The sequence below is a fragment of the Arvicola amphibius genome, chromosome 7 (genome assembly GCF_903992535.2).
Source record: "Arvicola amphibius chromosome 7, mArvAmp1.2, whole genome shotgun sequence".
NCBI lineage: Eukaryota > Metazoa > Chordata > Mammalia > Rodentia > Cricetidae > Arvicola > Arvicola amphibius.
This window is the reverse complement of record NC_052053.1, coordinates 14916350-14936718: the sequence shown is the minus strand read 5'-3', so window position 1 is coordinate 14936718 and position 20369 is coordinate 14916350. Positions and strand designations below refer to the sequence as shown.

The following is a 20369-nucleotide window of genomic DNA, read 5'->3' as shown; positions in this document are numbered from 1 at the left end:
TGTGGGATTACTTGATGAGCAAATATAATGGTCACACAAGTATTGTAGGCTTCACGTTCCGTTACTGCGCATTTATGCACAAATAGGTGTATTCTCACTCTCTGTTTGAGGTGGGGTGGGCACACTCCTGAGAGATCAAAGGCCAGGATGGTGCTCTAACCCCTCTTCTCAGAGACTGTGTCTCTTGCTGAACCTGGAGGTCACCATTTTTAGGTGACCCTGACCCTCTCACACTCTCCCAGTACTGGGATTACAGTACTCAAGGCGACTGGAGTTCTCACAGGGCTACTGCAGAAACTCAGATCTACTGAGCCATCACCCCAATCCCCTCATCATAATCTTATTATATTTATTTTTACTTATCCTTAGGAGAGTCCAAGGAAAGCAGCAGCCTCCAAGAGAACCAAGAGGAAGAAAGGAATAAAAGAAACAAAATTTTTGAATGAAGCTACAAGGCCGGGTGATCAAGAAATTATTCCCAGGAATGGGCAATTTTCCACCCCGTCAAAATCAAGGCTAAGTGGCAAGATGATGGGCAGCGTACAAGATGCTGGGGTTCCAAACCCAGAACTTGGGGGAAAATGTGGGGGAACCCCAAATGGTGGTACACACCAGTGATCCTAGCATTTGGGGTACTGGGACAGAAAGACCATGAGTGCCAGCCCAGCTGGAGCTACATGGGAAAACTGCCTAAAAAGGAAAGAAGTAGAAATAGAAAATAACTCAAATCTAGTTATATAGAATCTAAAGGTCATAGCTGATAACTCATGATAATAAAGAGGGACAGAAGTTTTATGGGAAAAGATCAAGGAAGCCATGAACGACAAACCAAAGGGTACCTCAATCTTCAATCTGAATGGTTCTCTACACAGTGCCATTGCAGTTCTTGGTGAGCTGGCCCAGAGCAGACAGGGGCTATCTGGGCAAAAGCACGCACACTGAACCCATGGGATGCCTACAGTTCAGGCAGATTTCTTACCAACACAGTGGCGCTCATCAGCGTGCAGTTCAAAGCCGAATTCACACTTGCAGCGGAAGCCCAGGCCACCGTTATCTGTCCTGTGGCTCAGAACACAGACCTGCTCACAGCCCCCGTTGTTACTTCCACACGGATTGCTGGCTAGGGGAAGCACACATATTACAACATTTTGACACAAGACATACACAACCATTTGGGGCCCCCACGGTGGCTACAATTTCAGAGTCATGACTCTAGTCTGGTCTCCCTAACCCTCCACTCTTAAACTGTGGCAAAACTGTGACTCCCGCAGCATCTAAACTGTGAGATAATTATGTCAGTGTGGTAGCCTCCAGTATATAACTGCTACGTCTCCAATTTCAGAATATCTATTACTTAGCAAGTACGTATTTTGCAAGTAAGTCGGTGTACCAATCATAACTCTGAAAGAAATATTATCCCAGCTGGGACCTGAAAAGTTAAAATTGAGTGCTTGGCTAAAGCACAGATCAGGTTCCAAATCCTGCATGTCACACAAACTAGGTTTTGCCTTCTGGTAGCTCATTGTAGCCTATGCAGAGATGCCAACAGTACGCTACTCTGTTTTTATAAATGTATTTATTTTATGTGTATGAGCGTTTGCCTGCATTTATGTCTGTGCACCATGTGTGTGCAGGGCCCAAGCACCAGAACAGGGTGTCGGGTCTCCTAGACCTTGAATGCAGACAGTGCTGTGTCCTCTTTCTGAACCTTATAAAACTTTCCCCTCTCGGTTGTGTTGATTTGAGGAAATAGTCAGACACCGTTCAGAGCAAATAACAAAATATGAAAGGCTGAACCGATTATAGAAGCTTTGAACCCAGAGATTCTCAGAATGTTTACAGACCAAGAGTACATTTTATTTAAATTTACAGATTCCTCCCTTAGTTAACATGACAGTCAAAATTCTAAAATTTTTCTTTTTGTAATTTATCAGTCTTTCTACATCATCACATTGATTTCATATACAATGCAGGCAGGCATATCAAAGCTCAATTTAAAACTCCCAGACAGCCGGGCGGTGGTGGCGCACGCCTTTAATCCCAGCACTCGGGAGGCAGAGGCAGGCGGATCTCTGTGAGTTCGAGGCCAGCCTGGTCTACAAGAGCTAGTTCCAGGAGAGGCTCTAAAAAAAAAAAAAAAAAAAAAAAAAAAAAAGCTGCAGAGAAACCCTGTCTCGAAAAACAAACAAAACAAACAAACAAAAAAAAAAACTCCCAGACAACACAAACCCTGCTCTAAAATAACAGTATCTGAATCCAAAGATTCCCTCGTGCATGTACCCTTCCGTTTGTTACTATGGCTCTATGATACCTACCTCTGCTGGGATTAAAGGCATTTGCAACCACACCAGGCTTTGAAATGTAAGATTTAATTATTGACCAGATAAATAAACATATCTGGTTCATGACAGCCCTAATACAAAAATAAAGCTGACATGAAGTCACGTGAGCACAGAGAGTTGGTTGGCATAGTTCATTTGCTGCTATCACCAAACACCTGTGCAGGCTCTGGACTACACTACAGGATCCAAAACATCAGTTCAACGACTATCCTTCATCTGTGATTGTAAGTCTGAAATTGATGTTATTGATTTCTTAGGATATGATCTTTAGAGGGTTTAGTTAGCAGCACCCAGATCTCATGAGGGGCCTCGTCATTAGTTTCCAGGACCACGTGGGACAGAGACTTACCATTGGGCTGCCTGAGGGCATGGTAAACAGTCACACCGTAAGGCCTCAGGGAAGACTGGTAGTACACTTGCGGGTTGGTCTCTGTGAACTTGTTTGCTTTCAGCACAGCCAGCTTTGTCCAATCAGTAAAGAACACGTGTCCCTCAAACAAGCTTATTCCAAACGGATGAGGGACAACGGAGCCGCCACGAGCTACTGTCTTCCTGTTGCAAAAGATACACGTGTGTATCATACCATGGTTGCCAGCTTTTGTTTTAGTGAAGGAGTAATTTGTTCAGCTGCGTGTCTAAAAACCTAAATCGATTGTTATGATTTAGAACATATTGAGAAAGAAATGTTTTAGGGTGCTCTTAAAATCTTCCATACAGGCTGGGGCTGTAGTTCAGAGGTGTGAACGCTTTCTACCATGGTAAGGTCCAGTTCCACCAAAGCAAAGGAAAGCAGGAGGGAGAGGATGATGAGGGAAAAGGAGGGGGGGTGTCAATCTTTCCGCTTGTTCTACATTTGAGGGAGAAATTACCTCTTTCTTGCTTGCCCTTCACACTTCTAAGGTTGCCTCGCATATAAAAGTTAAGATGTGAAACCCATATAAAAGTTAAGATGTTTTACACGCGTGCATGGATGGATGGATGCAGGCAGAAATGGAAATCTGGTGGGTGAGACCCTCAGTAGTAATTCCCCGCTGCACCGGGGACCATTCCTCAGCAACTCAAAGACAAGACAGTGGAAGGCAGAAGTGGACGCCTGGCAAACACCCAGGGCTACCACTCTCAGCTGCTGGGTGAAACTGTCCACAGGTCATAATTGTGGCGGGAACACAGCTGACATTTGATTAAGTACAGAAAAGAAGTGAGGTACAGAGTGGTTCTGAAGAAAAAAACCATTATCTGAAGGAAAAATGTTATCAGGTCGTGAAAAACAGTACAATGGGGCTCTTGAAAATATACACAATTCAAACAATAATGATAATAATTGTAATAACGTAATTTTTTTAAAAGAGCAGGTCACTGCAGGCACAAGTCAACATACAAGAAAAATGAAGCGCTTATTTTAATTCTGTTTCTTCAGATTTATGCTGTTTCCCCCCAAAGTTTATAAAGCTATTTTTTAAAAAAGGCTCACCTTTGAACGCCATCATAGGTTACAGTTTCGATGTAGTCGTACCGAGAGTCCACCCAGTAAATCCTCTTGGACACCAGATCCAGGGTGATCCCAGCAGGCCACCCCACTTTTGTTTTTACCAGATCCTTCCGGTTGCTGCCGTCCATGAAGGCTCTTTCCAGCTTGGGTTGCCCAGAAAGGCTTGCCCAATCTGAGAAAAATAAATAGCTACAAGAGAGGAGCAGAAGATGAAAAAAGTCTGTTTTCTAAGTGTGCCTTAGCCTCGTTAAACTCACCTATGGAGGTCTAGAGCCTAAAGGGAAACTAAAGGGAAGGAGGCAGGATTGGTGTGTGGTGTGGGTTCGCACTGTTGATCAGTGTGAGAGCTATACCCAGAGATGGAGGGCAAACCAGAATATTGACAACGGCCTTCCCCTTTAAAACCCTGTCCGCGGGTTCACACTTGAGGCATCTCCTTAATATATGGGTGAGCACACTCACATTGTATTGTGATAATCAAACTGAACCAGAACCAACAGCTAGGCAAATATGATTAAACAGGAAAAAGACAGTTCACACCACATCAGGTATCAAGGACACCAGAAGGTGTGCTTGGATTACATATCCTCATATGGACTTATATTAAGCTTATATTCTATGGACTTATCTTTCTATTACATATCCTCATATGGACTTACAACACTAAAGCCTCTATGCCTAGAAAACTACTAAACTTGGATTCTAGAGAACCGAACCTAAAGAACTCAGAATTGACCTCCAACCAATCAAATGGGGGCTAGATGTTTGGGCAAGGAATAGGTATACCCATCACTTACCCCACAGTAGGATCTAAGGCAATTCCTCTAGGACGCCCCAAGTTTTCAGTTATGAGAGTAATACGCTGACTTCCATCTAAGTTGACCACATCAATGCGGTTGACTTTTGTCTCTACCAGATAAAGTTTATTGTTAATCCAGTCCACAGCTATATTCTCTGGAGTGTCAACAGAAACATTGAGAATTTCTTGGGTATCTAAGCCATTTATGTCAGTGGAAAAAACCTGAAAGATAAAGCTACAATCAATATACTTAGAAATTATATATTGTATGGCTCGGTTACCTCAATCTTACAAAGAGCTAGCTATTATATTTTACATTGTGGGTTATCGGGATAAAATGGATTTTGTTCAGAGTACATATAGGGTAAATACATGGTTGAATTCTGTAGAATTCATTTTGTTTTGGTTTAAGCCTGCATTTTTTCATCCTTGTTTGTAAGGATTTGTTTTTGTTGTCGTTGTTTTGTAGAGATGGTGGCCTGCTTTCATTTTTATTCAAATCAGAATTGCTAATAATCAAAATTCAACATTGTGTTACCCCTTAATTAGAAACTTAGTCATAATTGGTTTCCTATTAAAAGAAATATAACAAGAATAAACAAAATTCCATGACTCTTTAGGAGTTTCTAAAAATGTTTTGAGAATCAGAATTTTTGACTATAATACAGTTTCAAAACATCATTCCTATATTTTAAGTAAAACAATGTAATGAAGAATTGACCATCACATAAAGAGTTCCAGTATTTTTTACCCAACCCTCAATTGTACAGTTATATACAATCTGAAGGTTAAAAAATCTGATTTTTATCATGCAAGTAAGCAAGAGCACTATGATCGAGTTTCAAAAATGACTACTAAATATATATCTAGTATTGGAAGGTCTATGATTTCTTTTAATTATGCTTTTGGACTCCTTTATGAATAAAATTAAAAGTTGCTCAAGGCTGGTCCAAATAATAGCTGTCTTTGTCTCACCGGTTACATGTAATAGTATAGCCTGGAGAGGGTGCTGATTAACATAAAATATCTCAAGGGCCTTTTCTGTCAGAAAACAAAAGAGCTTCCCCTGCACTCCCCCCAAATGAAAAGCTATCAACACTTTCTGCTTTAGGTTCCATTCGGCTCGCAAGCTATGCCCTTGAATTTTCTATTTACCTTATCCTGCCTGGGGTCTGTCCAAAAGACTCTTTGCTTTTGATAGTGAAAATCCACGCCCGTAGCCTGTCCACGGTTTTTAGACTCTACCAGAATCCGGAAGTTTCTTCCATGAAGATCTCCAATTAGCAAATCCCGACCATTGGAGAAGATAATGGAGGCTGCGCTGACTGCAAGGGGAACCAATGAAGGACAACTGATGTCAGCGTCTACGCCAGACAGCAGGAGGTGAACTGGGTCTCAAGATGCTTAACAGAGCGAGTTAGAGCAGTATCTTCATCACTGGTCCAGTGCAGTTAATAATACAGAAAGTCCCCTGATAAACATTAGGACACCTTATACTCGGGAATGTATGGCTCTGGTGAATATACTACTGGTGAATATATACTACACACTCCCAAGTATCCAAAATAACACTAAGAAAACACTTGAGTCATATTGGAGTAATATGGTTGGCTGAGTTTCAAAGGAGGGATAGCTCAATGGGTAGAAGCAAGACTGCTCTTCCAGAGGACCTGGGTTTGATTTCCTGCACCTGCATGGCAGCTCAGAACCTTCTGTAACTCCACTTCCTGGTTTTCCGACTCCCTCTTCTGGGTTTCTTGGGTACCAGACGTGCACCCATACACATAGAAAAATGTGCATTCAAAGCTGGCATACTATTCGTAATAAAAGGAAACGGATGCATGGAGTGGTGGTTCTTGCCTGCCATTGTGCTCACAAGGCTGCTGAGGCAGGACTGTCCAGAGCTAGAAGCCAGCATGCCCTACACAGTGAGACCTAGGCCAGCATGAGCTACACTGTGAGGCTCTGGCTTATAAGTAAAAATAATAAATAAACAACGATAATAAAATAAAGAGTTAAGACGAGTGACATTATCAAAAGCAGAACTGCATGCATAGCACATGTTAAGATGGAATTAAATATCTATAATTGTACTTTTTTGCATTTTTAAAAAATATTCTAAAATTGAAATGAAGCAAAGGAATTATTTGTGGGAAAGGAAATATACTTGGAAAGAATTAAGGATGGAAGAATATATTTATATATGTGTTAAACATAAATATGCTTTTTTTTAACATGAATGTATTTTTATTTTGCTGCCTGGAGACATCATCCCAGGTTGGCTTAGGCAAAATAGGTAAAATTGAACATTCACAAAAAAAAATTAGCATGTCCATTTTGAAATTTTCTATTATTTCTACAGATATTTTAACACATTTGTGATAGGTAAGTTAAAGATTAAATACCTGTGTCAGGCAAATGCAGCCATAACTGTTATTCTACAATCAAATTAATTGGGCAATACAATGGCCTGGGTCAATAAAGAAGCCATTAAAATGGCTGAAACTTAGCTAGGCTGGAGTGGTGCACTTGGGGTAGAAGCAGACAGGCCAGGCTGGTCTACAGAGTGAGTTCCAGGATAGCCAAGGCTACAGGGATAGAGCTTGTCTCAAAAAAAAAAAAAAAAAAAAAAGCAAAACTAACCGCCCCGCCCCCCCCAAAAAAGACGGAATGGAATTAGATTCAATACTTAGTACTGAAAAGGGGGAGAAAAAGAATCCACCATTGATACACAAATTGAACCTTAGTGCTAATATACAATTTAAAGCTTATCTTTTCTTCCAGGATGGAAGGCCACCTCCACTCCGGGAGGACAGAGATTCTGTTATTTCTTCTGCCATCAGCTAAGGAAAGGGAGTTCCAGGAGATGATTGAAGAATCAAGTACTCACAGGAGTTATTGGCTTTGCAGTGTTGCCCACGCTCCAAGACATACCCTTCTTCACAGAGACACTGATGGCGGCCGTGCCGATTTTCACACTTCTGGTCACAGGTTCCCCATATCTGGCAGTCATCAAAATCTGTCACGCGGGAAGAAAAGCAGTCATAATCATGTTCATCGGCATTTCTTGGGGATTCCCAGAAAGAAATAATGAATGTTATATCCTTGTCCGGAGAAGTATACAAAAAAAAAAAAAAAAAAAAAAGAGGAAGGAGAAACCTAAGACATGCATTTTCACAAGAGAAAAATCCAAAAACGTTATAGACGGCTGTACCCACACTCACATCACCATATCTCACTCTTAATACTAATTATTAATATTGCCTTACAGGGTTCATGCATTTTGCCGAAAATGCTTCCCCTTGACAACCTATACTTTTCCAATAATAAATATTTGTCTCCCAGTTTCTCAGTCTTGTCTGCTACACAAAGTCTTCACTGGCTCCATATAATTTACCAAAAAATCGAAGATACAGGAATACAAATGTGTGAGAGACCCCGCAGGAAGATGTCTGTGGTCTTGGGGATTTTTTGTCCATTCAAATGACATAAGCAACACTAAAATTATCTTCCATTTATTCCTTAATCATTCAAGCAAAAGTATCTGTTGAATGTTCCTTACATAAAAGGAATGCGAAGTCACACACAAAGCAATCTCAGTTCTGTTGACAAAGAATTTTCATATGAAAAACATATATATAACAATATTGTAAGAAAGTTTCTTCATATTGTAAGGTTTGAGAGATGCACGAACTGTCCTATCGTTGGTAGGCCGGTACATTTAAATTCCCTTCCTATCCGTGATCCCCCACCCCCAACAATGAACTGCCTCCTCATGCCCCCTGCCATTAGGAAAACATAATTATAATTCATTATTTATTTTGTTTTGGTTTTGCTTTGTTGCAACAAAGTCACTCTGCTGGCATTAAAGGGATCACTATACCCAGCTACCAATTTCGTGTGTGTGTGTGTGTGTGTGTGTGTGCGCGTGCGCGCGTGCTTGCATGCTAGTGAGTGTGTGTGTTTGAGTGTGTGTGTGTGAGAGTGTGTGTGTGTATGTGAGTGTGTGTGTGAGAGTGTGTGTGTGTGTGTGAGTGAGTGTGTGTGTGTGCATGTGCCTTTCACAGTATGTGTGTGGAAGACATTGGGACTGAACTCAGGTTGTCTGTCTTGAGACAATCCCCTTTACCCACTGAGCCGTTTCATAGGAACGCCGTCTAGTTTTGATTATAAAACTAAGGGCCTGGAGTCAGAGAGCAGCAGGGGTATGGATGCCAAACAGGAGGAGACTAGAGCTGGGCATCTGAGGCGCAAATGCCCTTTCCATCCGTCACCCCTGCTTTGAATGCATTTCACATTTGGATATGTGTGACCATTTCCAATAACTGCTCCAATAACAGTCAAGACAGGACTACATATATGGTAAGACCATGACAACCAAAAAGATTGTACTGTTTAGATCCCTACTGTGGAGAATGACGACTAATTAAACGTCTATCAGCAGCTGAGTAAGATAAGAAAATGAATGTAGAATGGGGAACTTTCATGGAACTAGGAACGATGTAGACACGACTTGAAGCAGTCTATGCCCAGACCCATTCACATTTATCTGTTTCTCATCCTTTCGTAGTCTTTGGCCCCCACTCCTACAAACAAGCCCAGCTTTGACAAAATTCAAAAAACGTTTTTGGCTTACGACGCCTAAGATACCTCCGTCCGGCTGTGTGAAACCCTGCATGCTGAATGACCTCCGTGCCCTGACCCTGCGGCACAATGTCATTCTGTCAACAAACAGCATGTCCCGTCAGTCAGAAACAATGAGCCCCGTAAACTGCTCCCGCATGCCACGGAAACTCCACTGCCAGGTCGAGACTACCAGAGCCCAGGGAATGGTGGAAAGACAGATTTCATGTCAAGATTACTCCTTTTTATTCTTGATTACCACTGAGGCATTCCGTGGAGAGACAGAAGGCACCCAGCACCTGAAGTCTCTGTAATGAGGCAGCCATGCAGAGAGCAAAAACCACGCAGGTTTGCTTGAGAGAACAAACTAAAACAATTCCCCTGAAATCTCAACTCGGCTTAAACAAGTGTATATCTGGTTTCATAATGTCCTGTATTTAGACTAGAGTTCACAAAGAGAAAAACAGTCATCTTTGAAACGAATATGAAAGAGTTTAGCCAGTCTTAGAACTCAGGGGTAAATCAGGCATTCTTGAATTCTTGACAGGGAAGAAGTCACAGAAAAGGCCTCTGCAGGTGGCAGGGAGCCTTCCAGTCACCGAGGCCCTCAAATGTAGACATTTGAGCTTATCTCTAAATGAGGTTGTCTGTAAGAATGTCCCAAAAGGGGGACTGAAGGATGTCCGCTGAAATTTAAAGCGAGTCCCTCACTGTTCAACCATGCTGCTTCTATTGTGCTTCAGACTGAATGTGTTTGGTAAACCCTAAACACAATGAGGACTTTTTCTGCATCACGTCATTAGCTGGCTATGCTTAAAACTGAATAACTCAAAAAAAAAAAAAGCCTCAGTTCAGAGTTACATATTGGAAAGATATATACTACATGGAAGGGGGGAGGGGGAAAAAGCCCAAGGATAGGTTGTGAGCCTCATAGGACAGGGCACACTGTCAAAGCAAGTCACTCTTGGCTTATTCTGTTTCCACAGCAAGACAGCTGACACCCAGCCCCCAGCCCACCCTCTCACACCCCACTTCCCACCCCCATTCTCCTCCACTCCTCCCTCCCCCCACCCCACCTCATCCACTGGCTTTGGGAACTGTGAAAGGAGCAAAGGAGAGGTGACGTCACCCTGAGAATGTGGCTTCTGGTATTTCTCTTGGAATTCCTCTTCTACTGAGAGAAGGGAAAGCCTGGGAATGGGATTGGCAGCGTGCTGGCAGCCAAGGGAGCAGAGCGGCCTGACACTTGCCAAAAGAGAGAGGGGCGGTCTCCGCGCACTAATGAGCCCCGCCCCAGGAAGTGGAATGCCACTCAGAGGAATGCCAGGGGAGCTGATGGAGAAGTCTACCTGCCAGATGAGGGTGGGCCTGCGTGCACAGTTTAATCCTTGACCATATCCCAGTGCCATGAGAATAAACATAAGAAAACATCTCAGTTTCAGACTCCGTAAAATGTCTTGAAATTATTAGAAACCTGGACGGATGTTTACAATAGCATAGAATTTTCTCAGTCTCAGGGTGACAGGCACGAACCACAGGTTCTCCATGTAGCTCAGGCTGGCCTCAAACTCAAGGAACCTTTAACTCCTGATCTTCCTGCATCAATTTCCCAAGTGCTAGGATAACAGGTGTGAGGCATGGCACCAGGAGACCCACTTTAATACTTAAGAATAAATATAATTACTTGAGGGGGATAGATAGGCCATAGGCATACCTTGAGATATAGTCCTGATATTTAAAAACCTGATGTTGGCCCACGCCAATAACCTCAGAACTCAGTAAGCAGAGGCAAGAGGATAAATAAATAAATGATTTCACAGAACCGCAACATTACTTCAGATATCACAGGGATAACTTCCCAGGCTTATTCTACTGAATATATGCTGTATCATTTGACAACATGTAAACCTTCCTATTATAGTTCTCACTCACACTAAGAATTCCAAGTTAGTGACCAGCAAGAGGATTTTGCGTTCATACTGACTTAAAATTAAAAAATTTTCCAAGTTGAATCTGCTAATTTATTCAAATGATCATCTGACTATGGATAGTTACTAAGATCAACTATATTCAATAACTGCATAGTTATGTTCTAGCCCATTGCTAATAGTAAACACTGAATGGAACTTCACTTGGTTTGTCCAAATTCAACATTTTTTTTAATAAACTGGAATGAAAATTTTAGAAATTTTTCTGAAGAAATATTTTTCTAGAGCAAAGTCTATTCCCCCACTGGGCCCTTAAAAGGTTTTTCCTGTGCTTGTTTGCAGTGTTTAAAAACCAGCATGGCTCTATGCCCTAGCTTATATGTCTGTACAGAAATGGATCTGGAAGGTTATGAAAAGGAGACCTTGAGTGGGGGAAGGGGTTTAGAGGGTGCGGAAGAATACAGTAAGCGGTCAGGAAGATGTGTGGAAAGAGAGGTGGAAGGAGAATCATGAAGGACAAATTTTGTCTGAGAACACCAACCACTATAGTACTACTCGTGCTAACTTAAAAACAAAAATCAGGTGGTGAACTGGAACATGTCACTTGTCACGCCGCTCTCCAGCTTGTCACCTCAGGGCTGAAACTGCCCAGGTCTCAGAGTATGTAGTCCCTCTGGTACACTCTGGGGGAACACTTGGAGCTCCTCGCTGCAACTTACCGATGCAGGTACGGCTGTCATTGGTGTTGATGATGTGACTCGGGGGACAAAAACATTCTCCTCCGAATGGCGTCTGGTGGCACTGGTACTCACAGTTTAAGAACGAGCAGATATTTGTGCCTAATCAGAGAAGGAAAAAACCGGCTAAGTGGATAGACTAGACAAAACAAAGTTTGCCTAATAACTTTCATGCCATACGTAGAGCAAGGAAACCAGACACCTTACTACAATATTATGCAGCAAAAGCTTCATTTGTGTTGGGTACTAGTAGCTACTAGTGACATTCATTAAAAAAAAAAATCAGGTCATAAGCTTTGGTAGTGCTCACTTGATTAGCTTCGAATAGCAGGGTTTCAAAAAGTTTTTTTTCTTTATGTTATTGTCTATTTTCTAAACAACATTTGTTGAGTCTTGAGCTTTTATAATAAAGCTTCCAAATTAAATGGAGGAACATTTAGATATGACAGGCGTAGGGGGAAGGGAATCCTTGGGACTGGAATTTTACATGTGCTCATCTGTGAAACCACCAATTGATTGAGCGTCCAAAGTGTATCCCCCTTCAAGATGTGAGATGCTCTCAGACATGGTGGGCTAATTGGACGGAGATGAAAAGGATGCATAGCCAGTTCGGTCTTACTATTGGAAACCTGTCCTAAGAACCAAGGGAAGGCAACTGAATATACACAACCCAGGAACCAGAAACTTCTCTTTTTCTTAGTATATCTTAATATTAGGCAAAATATCGCATGTATGAAACAGGACAGAGAGCACACAGTTAGTTCGGTGGGTAGGTCATTTGCATTACACTTGTGAGTCATATGGGTCACACAAAATAGGAATCTCCCATGCTAGAGTCATAATTGTTTTTCCATGATTTTCCATGTTGGCATGCACTTTCCTTTCGTTCTATCTTCACCCAAACAGCACGCTAAGGTCAATACATCAGCGAACACGACACTTGCAGAGACTTTAAAATGTTTGAATGCTAGGGCCTACTCTGTCCAGCATCATCAACCCAAGTGTGGGCTTGCACAGGCAAGAACCACTATGGGTCCCTGGGGCAACTAAATTGAAGTATCTCGTTGTGCAAATGCCACCGGGTATCGTCTGCTTTTGAGAATCTGAAATAGAAAGCAGCCCTTGTAGGGTCCCCACCCTCACCACATTGCCTTCCGCTCGTGCTGTTGTTTTCATCTTCTCCATCGGGGCAGTCGGGAACTCCATCGCAAACTTTATCCATTGAGATGCACCGTCCAGACCCTGGGCAAGGCCATTCTCTCGGGTAGCATGAATGATGACGCTGATTACTTTCTGGAAGGGAAGAGAAGAGTGCTAGGCCACCCTCGAGATTGTGCCCACTCTTCTCGCCATATGGGCGGGCGAGAAACAAAAGTCCAAGCAACCCTATCTGTTGCAGGAGGGTCTACCACCAGCCTCTTCCTGAGATCCTGTGTCATCAAGTGGAATCACATAACTTTTTCTGAGAGAGGCAGCAAACATTGATAATTCAAGGGAAATGACAACTCGAAAATGGGAAGGCCACCTTCCGGACCACTAGAACGTAAAATCAACAGATGCTTCAGACTAAGATTGACTCTTCTTTCTGAAACTGGAACGTTGAAAGGAACCTGCTGTGAATGGACATTCAAGTGAATACCAAGTGCAATTTCCTTCTCAAATGACAGCGTGCAGGATATTCCCTGTACCAGCCCATCCTAAAGTCCCTTCCCATGTTCCCAACATGGCCCATCCTCCAGCGATTCAAAGCTCGCATGTTACTACAGGCCTAAGGTGTTTTTAAAGGCTCTAAAGCCTAAGCGAAATTACGTTCTCAATCCTTCCCTGACTTGTTACTTTTGCATCAGGAAAACAAGTGGTCTTGAAGGGAAAAGAAAAGTGGAGAGATGGCTCAGTGGTTAAGAGCACTCACCAGTTGCTCTTCCAGGGGTCCTCAGTTCAATTCCCAGAATGGAATTTGAAACCCTCTTATGCATAAATAGAAATAAGAAAGGCATAAAGAAGGGCGAGAAACTGTCCTGCCTGCTCTTCCTTAAAGACGGGAAGGAGGGGATTAATTAATTGATGTTGCATCTGGGATCCAGTGGGATCACCCAGGTGGTGGAATCTTGGCTGGTCCTTACCACATTCATCTTCGTCACCAGAATCTTGGCAGTCGTCTTCTCCATCACAGACCCAGTCCTGGTTGATGCACTGGCCATTGGAGCAAGTGAACTGATGGCCGCCGCAGGTGTTGTAGGCTGGAAGAGAGCAACAGCAGAGGAGAGCGCTGCAAAGGCGCAGTCACTGGGGGAAATCGCTGCCTGCATTCAGCTCCTAGACACTCATCAGTTTGAGCCTTTGGAGCTTGACAAGGAAAAGAAGGAAGAAAGGAGGAGACAAAGGAAGGAAGGGACGGAGGAAAGAATGAATGAGGAATGAAGGAAGGAACAAAGGAAAAGACGAAGGAAGGGAGGGAGGGAGGGAAGAAGGAAGGAAGGAACAAAGGAATGAAGGAAGGCAAGAAGAAACAAAGTAAATGAAAAAGGAAGGAAGGAAGAACACAGGATTGAAGGAAGGAGAAAGAGGCAAAAACTTTGACTCAAGGGTATGAACTCTGGGCCAGAGAGCAGAGATATGCAGTGATCAAGAGGCTAGATGCCAACACTCAGTAATCACGGACTTTACCATAAGCATTGCAACTGTCACCTACACCAAAACACTTGGAGTCACCCACTCCACAGTGCCTCGTTCTCTCAGAAATAAGGCCCAAGTTCCAAGAAGGAAATTGTACCTAACTCCTGGAAAAACAAGGAGATGGGGCACCAGCCGATGAAAGCAGGTGAGAGATCGCTGTAGTAGGGAAACGACCCCAGGAAGCTGGTGACTTGTGGGAGCTGGCAAAACAGTCACCTTGATGTCTTCTAACTTTATAATATTCCAAGAAAGGCAAACACTGAAGACATTTGGAAATATTGGTCAGGTCAGGAGGAAAGGTGACAGTGATAGTCATCTACAACCTTAGAAACTTTCCTGGCCTTCTAACTACAAGGCAGTAGAGATTTTAGGATTGGAGTTAGAGGCATTGTTAGCTGGACACTCCTTTCCCTTCCCTCTCAAGATCGACTCTCAAGATCAGAGTTGTGTGACATATTGTGACTTGCAACTCTGTCTCAAAGAATGTAGGAAAGAATGCAAGCTATCAGCAACCCTTTGCCTCTGCTATGATCTCTGGAGGATAAAGGAACCCAGGGCAAGCAATACTAATTAAGTTGGAGCAATGGCCCTTCCATTATCTTTTGGCCTCTTCTGCCATCAGAGACTCTTTTGAGGGAAAAATGCTAGCATATGGAGGAGAAAGAAGCACCCCTTATCACATGACCCAGCATAAGGAAGTCACCGTACTGCAATTATGCTCATCGCTGTTATCTTCACAGTCATTGTCGTGGTCACAGACGTAGGCGCGGAGGATGCACTCCCCACTGCCACATTCAAATTCCTTGTGTGAACACTGTGCAGCTGAGACACGAGGTTAAAAAGAGGAAGAAGAGAGATCATTTCACATTAACCATCACCACCTGATTTCTTTTGGAAGATTCTACCTCTGTTTTAGAAGTAACTTATTAGGCAGTGAGCACCGATACACCCAGTCCTTGGGGAATAGAATGGGCACATAGAATGTGGCTTCTGCCAAAATTAATTGTGTGAATACTCCCACTGGTGGATGATATGGATCCAGTGGACCCAGGCTTAGGAAGAACGGCGTGTGTCTGTCCCTCCAGTAAGTGTAGGCCGGCTTCAATTTACCACACCACCACACCGCTAAGGCGCATGACTTACTGCAGTTAGCTTCGTCAGAGGAGTCTCTACAATCCACCTTCTGATCACACCTCTGGCTCGTGTTATAACAGGCTCCGTTGGCACACGTGAGCTGATCACATGTTGGATAACCTGTTACAGGACAAACGAAGCCTCAGTGAAGGCATCCTGAGTGACTGCACTATGCAAGGACTGAATCTAAGTGGTCCCTGACCTCCTGAAACAGTCAAGTCTGGGAAAGGGGCATCAATCAAATATAGACACAAACAGCAAGTGATGCGCAGATGAGGGAGTCACCAAAGCTTCACCACAGGACAATGTGGGAGCCAAGAGATAGCTAAAGAAGTGTAACTTGAGATGAAAGTTAAAGAACTGGTAAACATAAAATGATTTAAAATGGAGCCTCCTCCTACATAATATGAATTACATCCTAGGAAACTGCACTGCTATACTTGTTCTGGGAAGTGATGGACCATTTCTCTCATGGAAGGGGGAGAGAAAAAGCCTAGAAACTAGGAGACCTTGGCCAAGGGCAGAGAAAATAAATAAATAGCCAGTGGCTATTTAATCAACTTACTCAGTTTCTGTCAACATAAATGAATAAATACCACACAGGGTAGATGGTCCTAAGAAAACAATGTCTAGTAAACAGCTTTAAAAAGCATGAGTGTTCACTGGGCAGTGGTGGCGCTCACCTTTAATCCCACCACTTGGGAGGCAGAGGCAGGCGGATCTCTGTGAGTTCGAGACCAGCCTGGTCTACAAGAGCTAGTTCCAGGACAGGCTCTAAAGCCACAGAGAAACCCTGTCTCGAAAAACAAAGCATGATTGCTCCCCAAGCACGTACTACTATTATACCTCAGTATCCATGGAAACTGGCTCCTGGACCACACTGTGTGTATCAAAACCCAGAGTCCTGGGTCCCTCATATAAAATAGTGCACATTAGTCCACAATATGCACTATCTTCCTGTATACCACATTTGTCTTTAAATAGCTTATCATTCCTCATATAAGCTCCAAATACTCACACACTGTATTGTTTAGAGAGTATTAACAACAGGAAAGTCTGTCTTAGTACAAATGTCTTCAACCTTGAAGCCGAATGAATACACAAATGTGGCTGTTGAGTTGCTACAATACACAGACACACACAGATACATACATAAACCGTATCTACACAATCACATCAATATTAACTAGATGCTTAACCTCGGTTTCTGAGTCACAGGGGGAAAAAAATCAGTGTCCAGTGCAGGAAAGGCACGCCATCTGTCTGCCCTTTGTGTTACCCTGTGTCCTAGTGTGTCCTTTACATGATGACAGGCTGGAACTCATGGGTTCTGCCTTACTTATTTAGTCGTAGGAATGCACCACGCAATGAGTGTGTTAAAAAAAAAAAAGTTCACTATTACCCAGGGTTGGTAACTATGGAAACTGAGGCAAGAGGACTATTTTTAGCTAGAGAAAAGAAAGCCTGGGCTACATAGTAAGTTCCAGGCCAGCCTGAGCCACGGAGTGAAAAAGGAAAGAGGGGGGAAAAAAGAGGAAGACAAAAAAAATGAGGAACAGAACGAGATCAAAGGGGAGAAAAGAACGAGAACTGGCCAATACTGCTGTTGAGTTACCTATCCCACATAGGTTTCTCAGCACCTGCTTTGCTTTGTTATTGTTTGTTTCATTTTGCAGCAGTGTCTTCCTATGTAGCCCAGGCTAGCCTGGAATTCCCTATGTAGATCAGGCTGGCCCTCAACTCATGATTGCCCTACTTCAGCTGCCCTAGTGTTGGGAATACATAGTATTTATGTCCTTCACCCAAGTATGTTCTCTTCCTGAGTCTGACTCTTTCTCATTGAGGATTATATTCCCTGGGATTCGCAAGTTTGTTTTCAGATTTATTTTTAAACAAGGAAAAGGCAAGTCTCAGAGTAAGATACACATCCCTACCTTGAAGCCAAAGCCCCAGGTTGAGGTTGTACAGCCAGAATAAGATATGGATGGGCCCAGAGTCTTTCCAAGCAAGAGCTATGTACAGAATCCTTGCTAAACTGAATTCAACTCAATAACAATAAAAATTAACAAGTGTGATGTAGCAATGAAATAACTTTATGGTTGGGGGTCCCACAACATGAGGAACAGTATTAAAGAGTCACAGCAACAGGAAAATTGAGAACGACTCATTTAAATCTTTTTTTTCATCTTTTTCTGGTACAAATAATCTTTTCCCAGTTTTGTATAATAAATGAATTAGCCTAAACCCTCTTTGTTTCTAAATATCCAAAACTAGGCCAGTAAATATTATTCTATGTCTAAGCTTCCAAAGTTGCATGCAACGTTCAGTCACATGACTTCAACAGAAGAATCTTCACGGCACTTCAACATAGTCACTTCAACATAAAAATGCCCTACGTGCTAGCTCACTGAAGTGAATGATCTTACCCTTCTTACTTTACATGGAAAATGAACAGCCACAAGGGACAGACAGCCATGGGGAACGGACGGCCACGGGGGACGGATGGTCATTGGGGATGTTTCTGGTACTCTGGGAAAGACTAAGAAAGGGTATGTGATCTAAAGCCTTTGGAGGAACAAAATATTTCCCTACACAACAGGTATCTTGGTGGTAGCCATGCGTACCAGCAGCTATGTAAGGGACATACCTGGGGCTCCAGAAGCACTCCCAAACTCTAAAGATGTGATGTTCACCAATAATATATTATATTACCAGAAATAATGGATCAATGGCTAAAGTGCTCACAACTCAGCATGTGGTCATGTCCAGTACACAATAACTGAGCAAGCATATAGCTCTGAAAAGCAGTGTTCTTTAAAAAAAAAAAAAGTTGTAAAAAAAGTTGAAGAACACGCTAGTCCTTTGTCCAAGAGAATGAGAAGCAGTGGGGTGAGGTTGTCAGCGGTCAGCATGTTTGCTTTCTGCAGCCTTCTACTTCTGAAAACTAAACTCTTAAGATCCAACATCAAAAACAAAACAGGCAGTTTTGTAGCTAGCTATAATTTGACATTTCTTCTGAACTTTACGACAGCCCCTAACTGAATTCATACCTAAACTGCTGCTTAACTTTCATTATAGAGATGCTTCGGTTTGCGAAAGGGCTTTTAATGGGCCACACAACTCTGCTTATTAATTCTGCCTCCCAGAGATGCAAGTGGTCAGGTGAGGGCCTCACTCAAATCCCTCCCCCTCTACCCCCCACCGCTGTGTGCCAGATAGTTCCAGGAGTCAACACGTTATCTAGCCTTCCGAGAGCAGCATCAAGCCGAAAACCAGCCCTCTGCCAGCCCTCTGGCCAGATAAGCCTCCTGTCAGGGGGAAAATTTATTTGGGTTTGGACTGTGGCTACCGCATTTAAGGTGATTGTTATGGCTAGGAAGGATCTGGAATCAATGCGCTGGGCAGGGCTCTTGTTGTCTCCAACCATAAAACTTGAAGGAGATTTAAATCAGTGTCCTCTGACAAGACTCTTTCCCCGCAGCTCACGGGGCCAGCTTGATGTCATCAGGGTGGTATCAGAATGGCCGGAGGTCAGCGCTCTGAATGAATAGCAAACAGCTATGTCTCCTCCTCCTCCACCCAAGATGATAGTGAATCTCTCTCAAACAACGGGGACAACTCCCAACTGCAAACCCTGTACCTCTTCTGGTCTTTTCTGTGTACATAACTTGAGGTGTATATCCCTGTTTGGATAGTCACCCTTAGGAAAAAAAAATTCCCCTTGCTAAAATTGACAAGGAGTTTCAAGCTAAGCCATAATTAATAAGTCATAATTAGACGAGTTTCTTACTGGGCAATCCCTAACACACTTCTTTCTGAGTTTATACATTTGGCAAGCCTGCACCTAACCTAACACTTTTTTTTAACCATGGTCAAAGTCATCCAGTGACCACGGTGTCATCAAGTACGATGCAAGGAAACAGCACCCAAGAGCCCCGGCTTCTTTCTGAGCCTTGAAAGACTGACGGGGGCCGCTTGGCTGAGACGAAAATGTCACACTTCCTCGCCCCACACCCTGCTCCTTTCTCTTCTTCCCTCACAAATTGACATCTGCCACAAAATCTGCATACAGCATTGTTCTCCCCTTAAATGATTTGGTTTTGTGCAAGAAGCTTTCAAGCTATAGTTACAAAATCAAGGAGGTCCAGGCACAATGGCACCAGGAGAGACAGGCAGATCTAGGGAGCCAGCTTGGTCTACTTTGAGATGCGGACAGCCAGGCTCAAATGAAACCTGAACCAAGGAGGAAGCCTTCAGTGGTGGATCTGGACCCTCTAAGACTGGAGTCATTTGTCCCAGAAGACACAGCTCGAAGGTACTATTCTTATGAATACTTAGAACATAGACAAGAAGGTATAGGCCTTCAGTTCCGGGATATTGGAGGCAGAGGTAGTTAAGGGAGATCCATATAGGGAATTCCAGGCCAAGCAAAGACAGAGACCCTATGGAAAGGGAAGGAAGGGAGGGAGGGAGGGAGGAAAAATATTCAATACACATGAATTTTTTCAGCCACAAGAGGTGAACACTAATTATTTTCCATTTTATAGATGAGAAGCCTGAAGCACCCAAGAGGTTGAGGAATGTCAGCTGGAGAGTCAGAATTCAGAAACAAGCAATCAGGTGCCACAACTCCTGTGTTTA

At 43.1% G+C, this 20369-nt stretch overlaps 1 protein-coding gene across 1 annotated transcript in view; it reads right to left on the bottom strand.

Annotated features, from left to right (window-relative positions):
• The window catches only part of Lrp2 (LDL receptor related protein 2), a 123452-nt gene that overhangs the window by 68985 nt on the left and 34098 nt on the right, over positions 1-20369 (bottom strand). Inside the window, exons 5-15 of the mRNA XM_038337050.1 lie at positions 15738-15848; positions 15303-15416; positions 14042-14158; positions 13062-13211; positions 11901-12020; positions 7521-7649; positions 5786-5955; positions 4629-4852; positions 3814-4020; positions 2692-2894; positions 980-1120 (exon numbers count right to left, since the gene is read on the bottom strand). Coding sequence (XP_038192978.1) covers positions 980-1120; positions 2692-2894; positions 3814-4020; positions 4629-4852; positions 5786-5955; positions 7521-7649; positions 11901-12020; positions 13062-13211; positions 14042-14158; positions 15303-15416; positions 15738-15848 — 1686 coding nt within the window. The remainder of the gene's footprint in view (positions 1-979; positions 1121-2691; positions 2895-3813; positions 4021-4628; positions 4853-5785; positions 5956-7520; positions 7650-11900; positions 12021-13061; positions 13212-14041; positions 14159-15302; positions 15417-15737; positions 15849-20369) is intronic.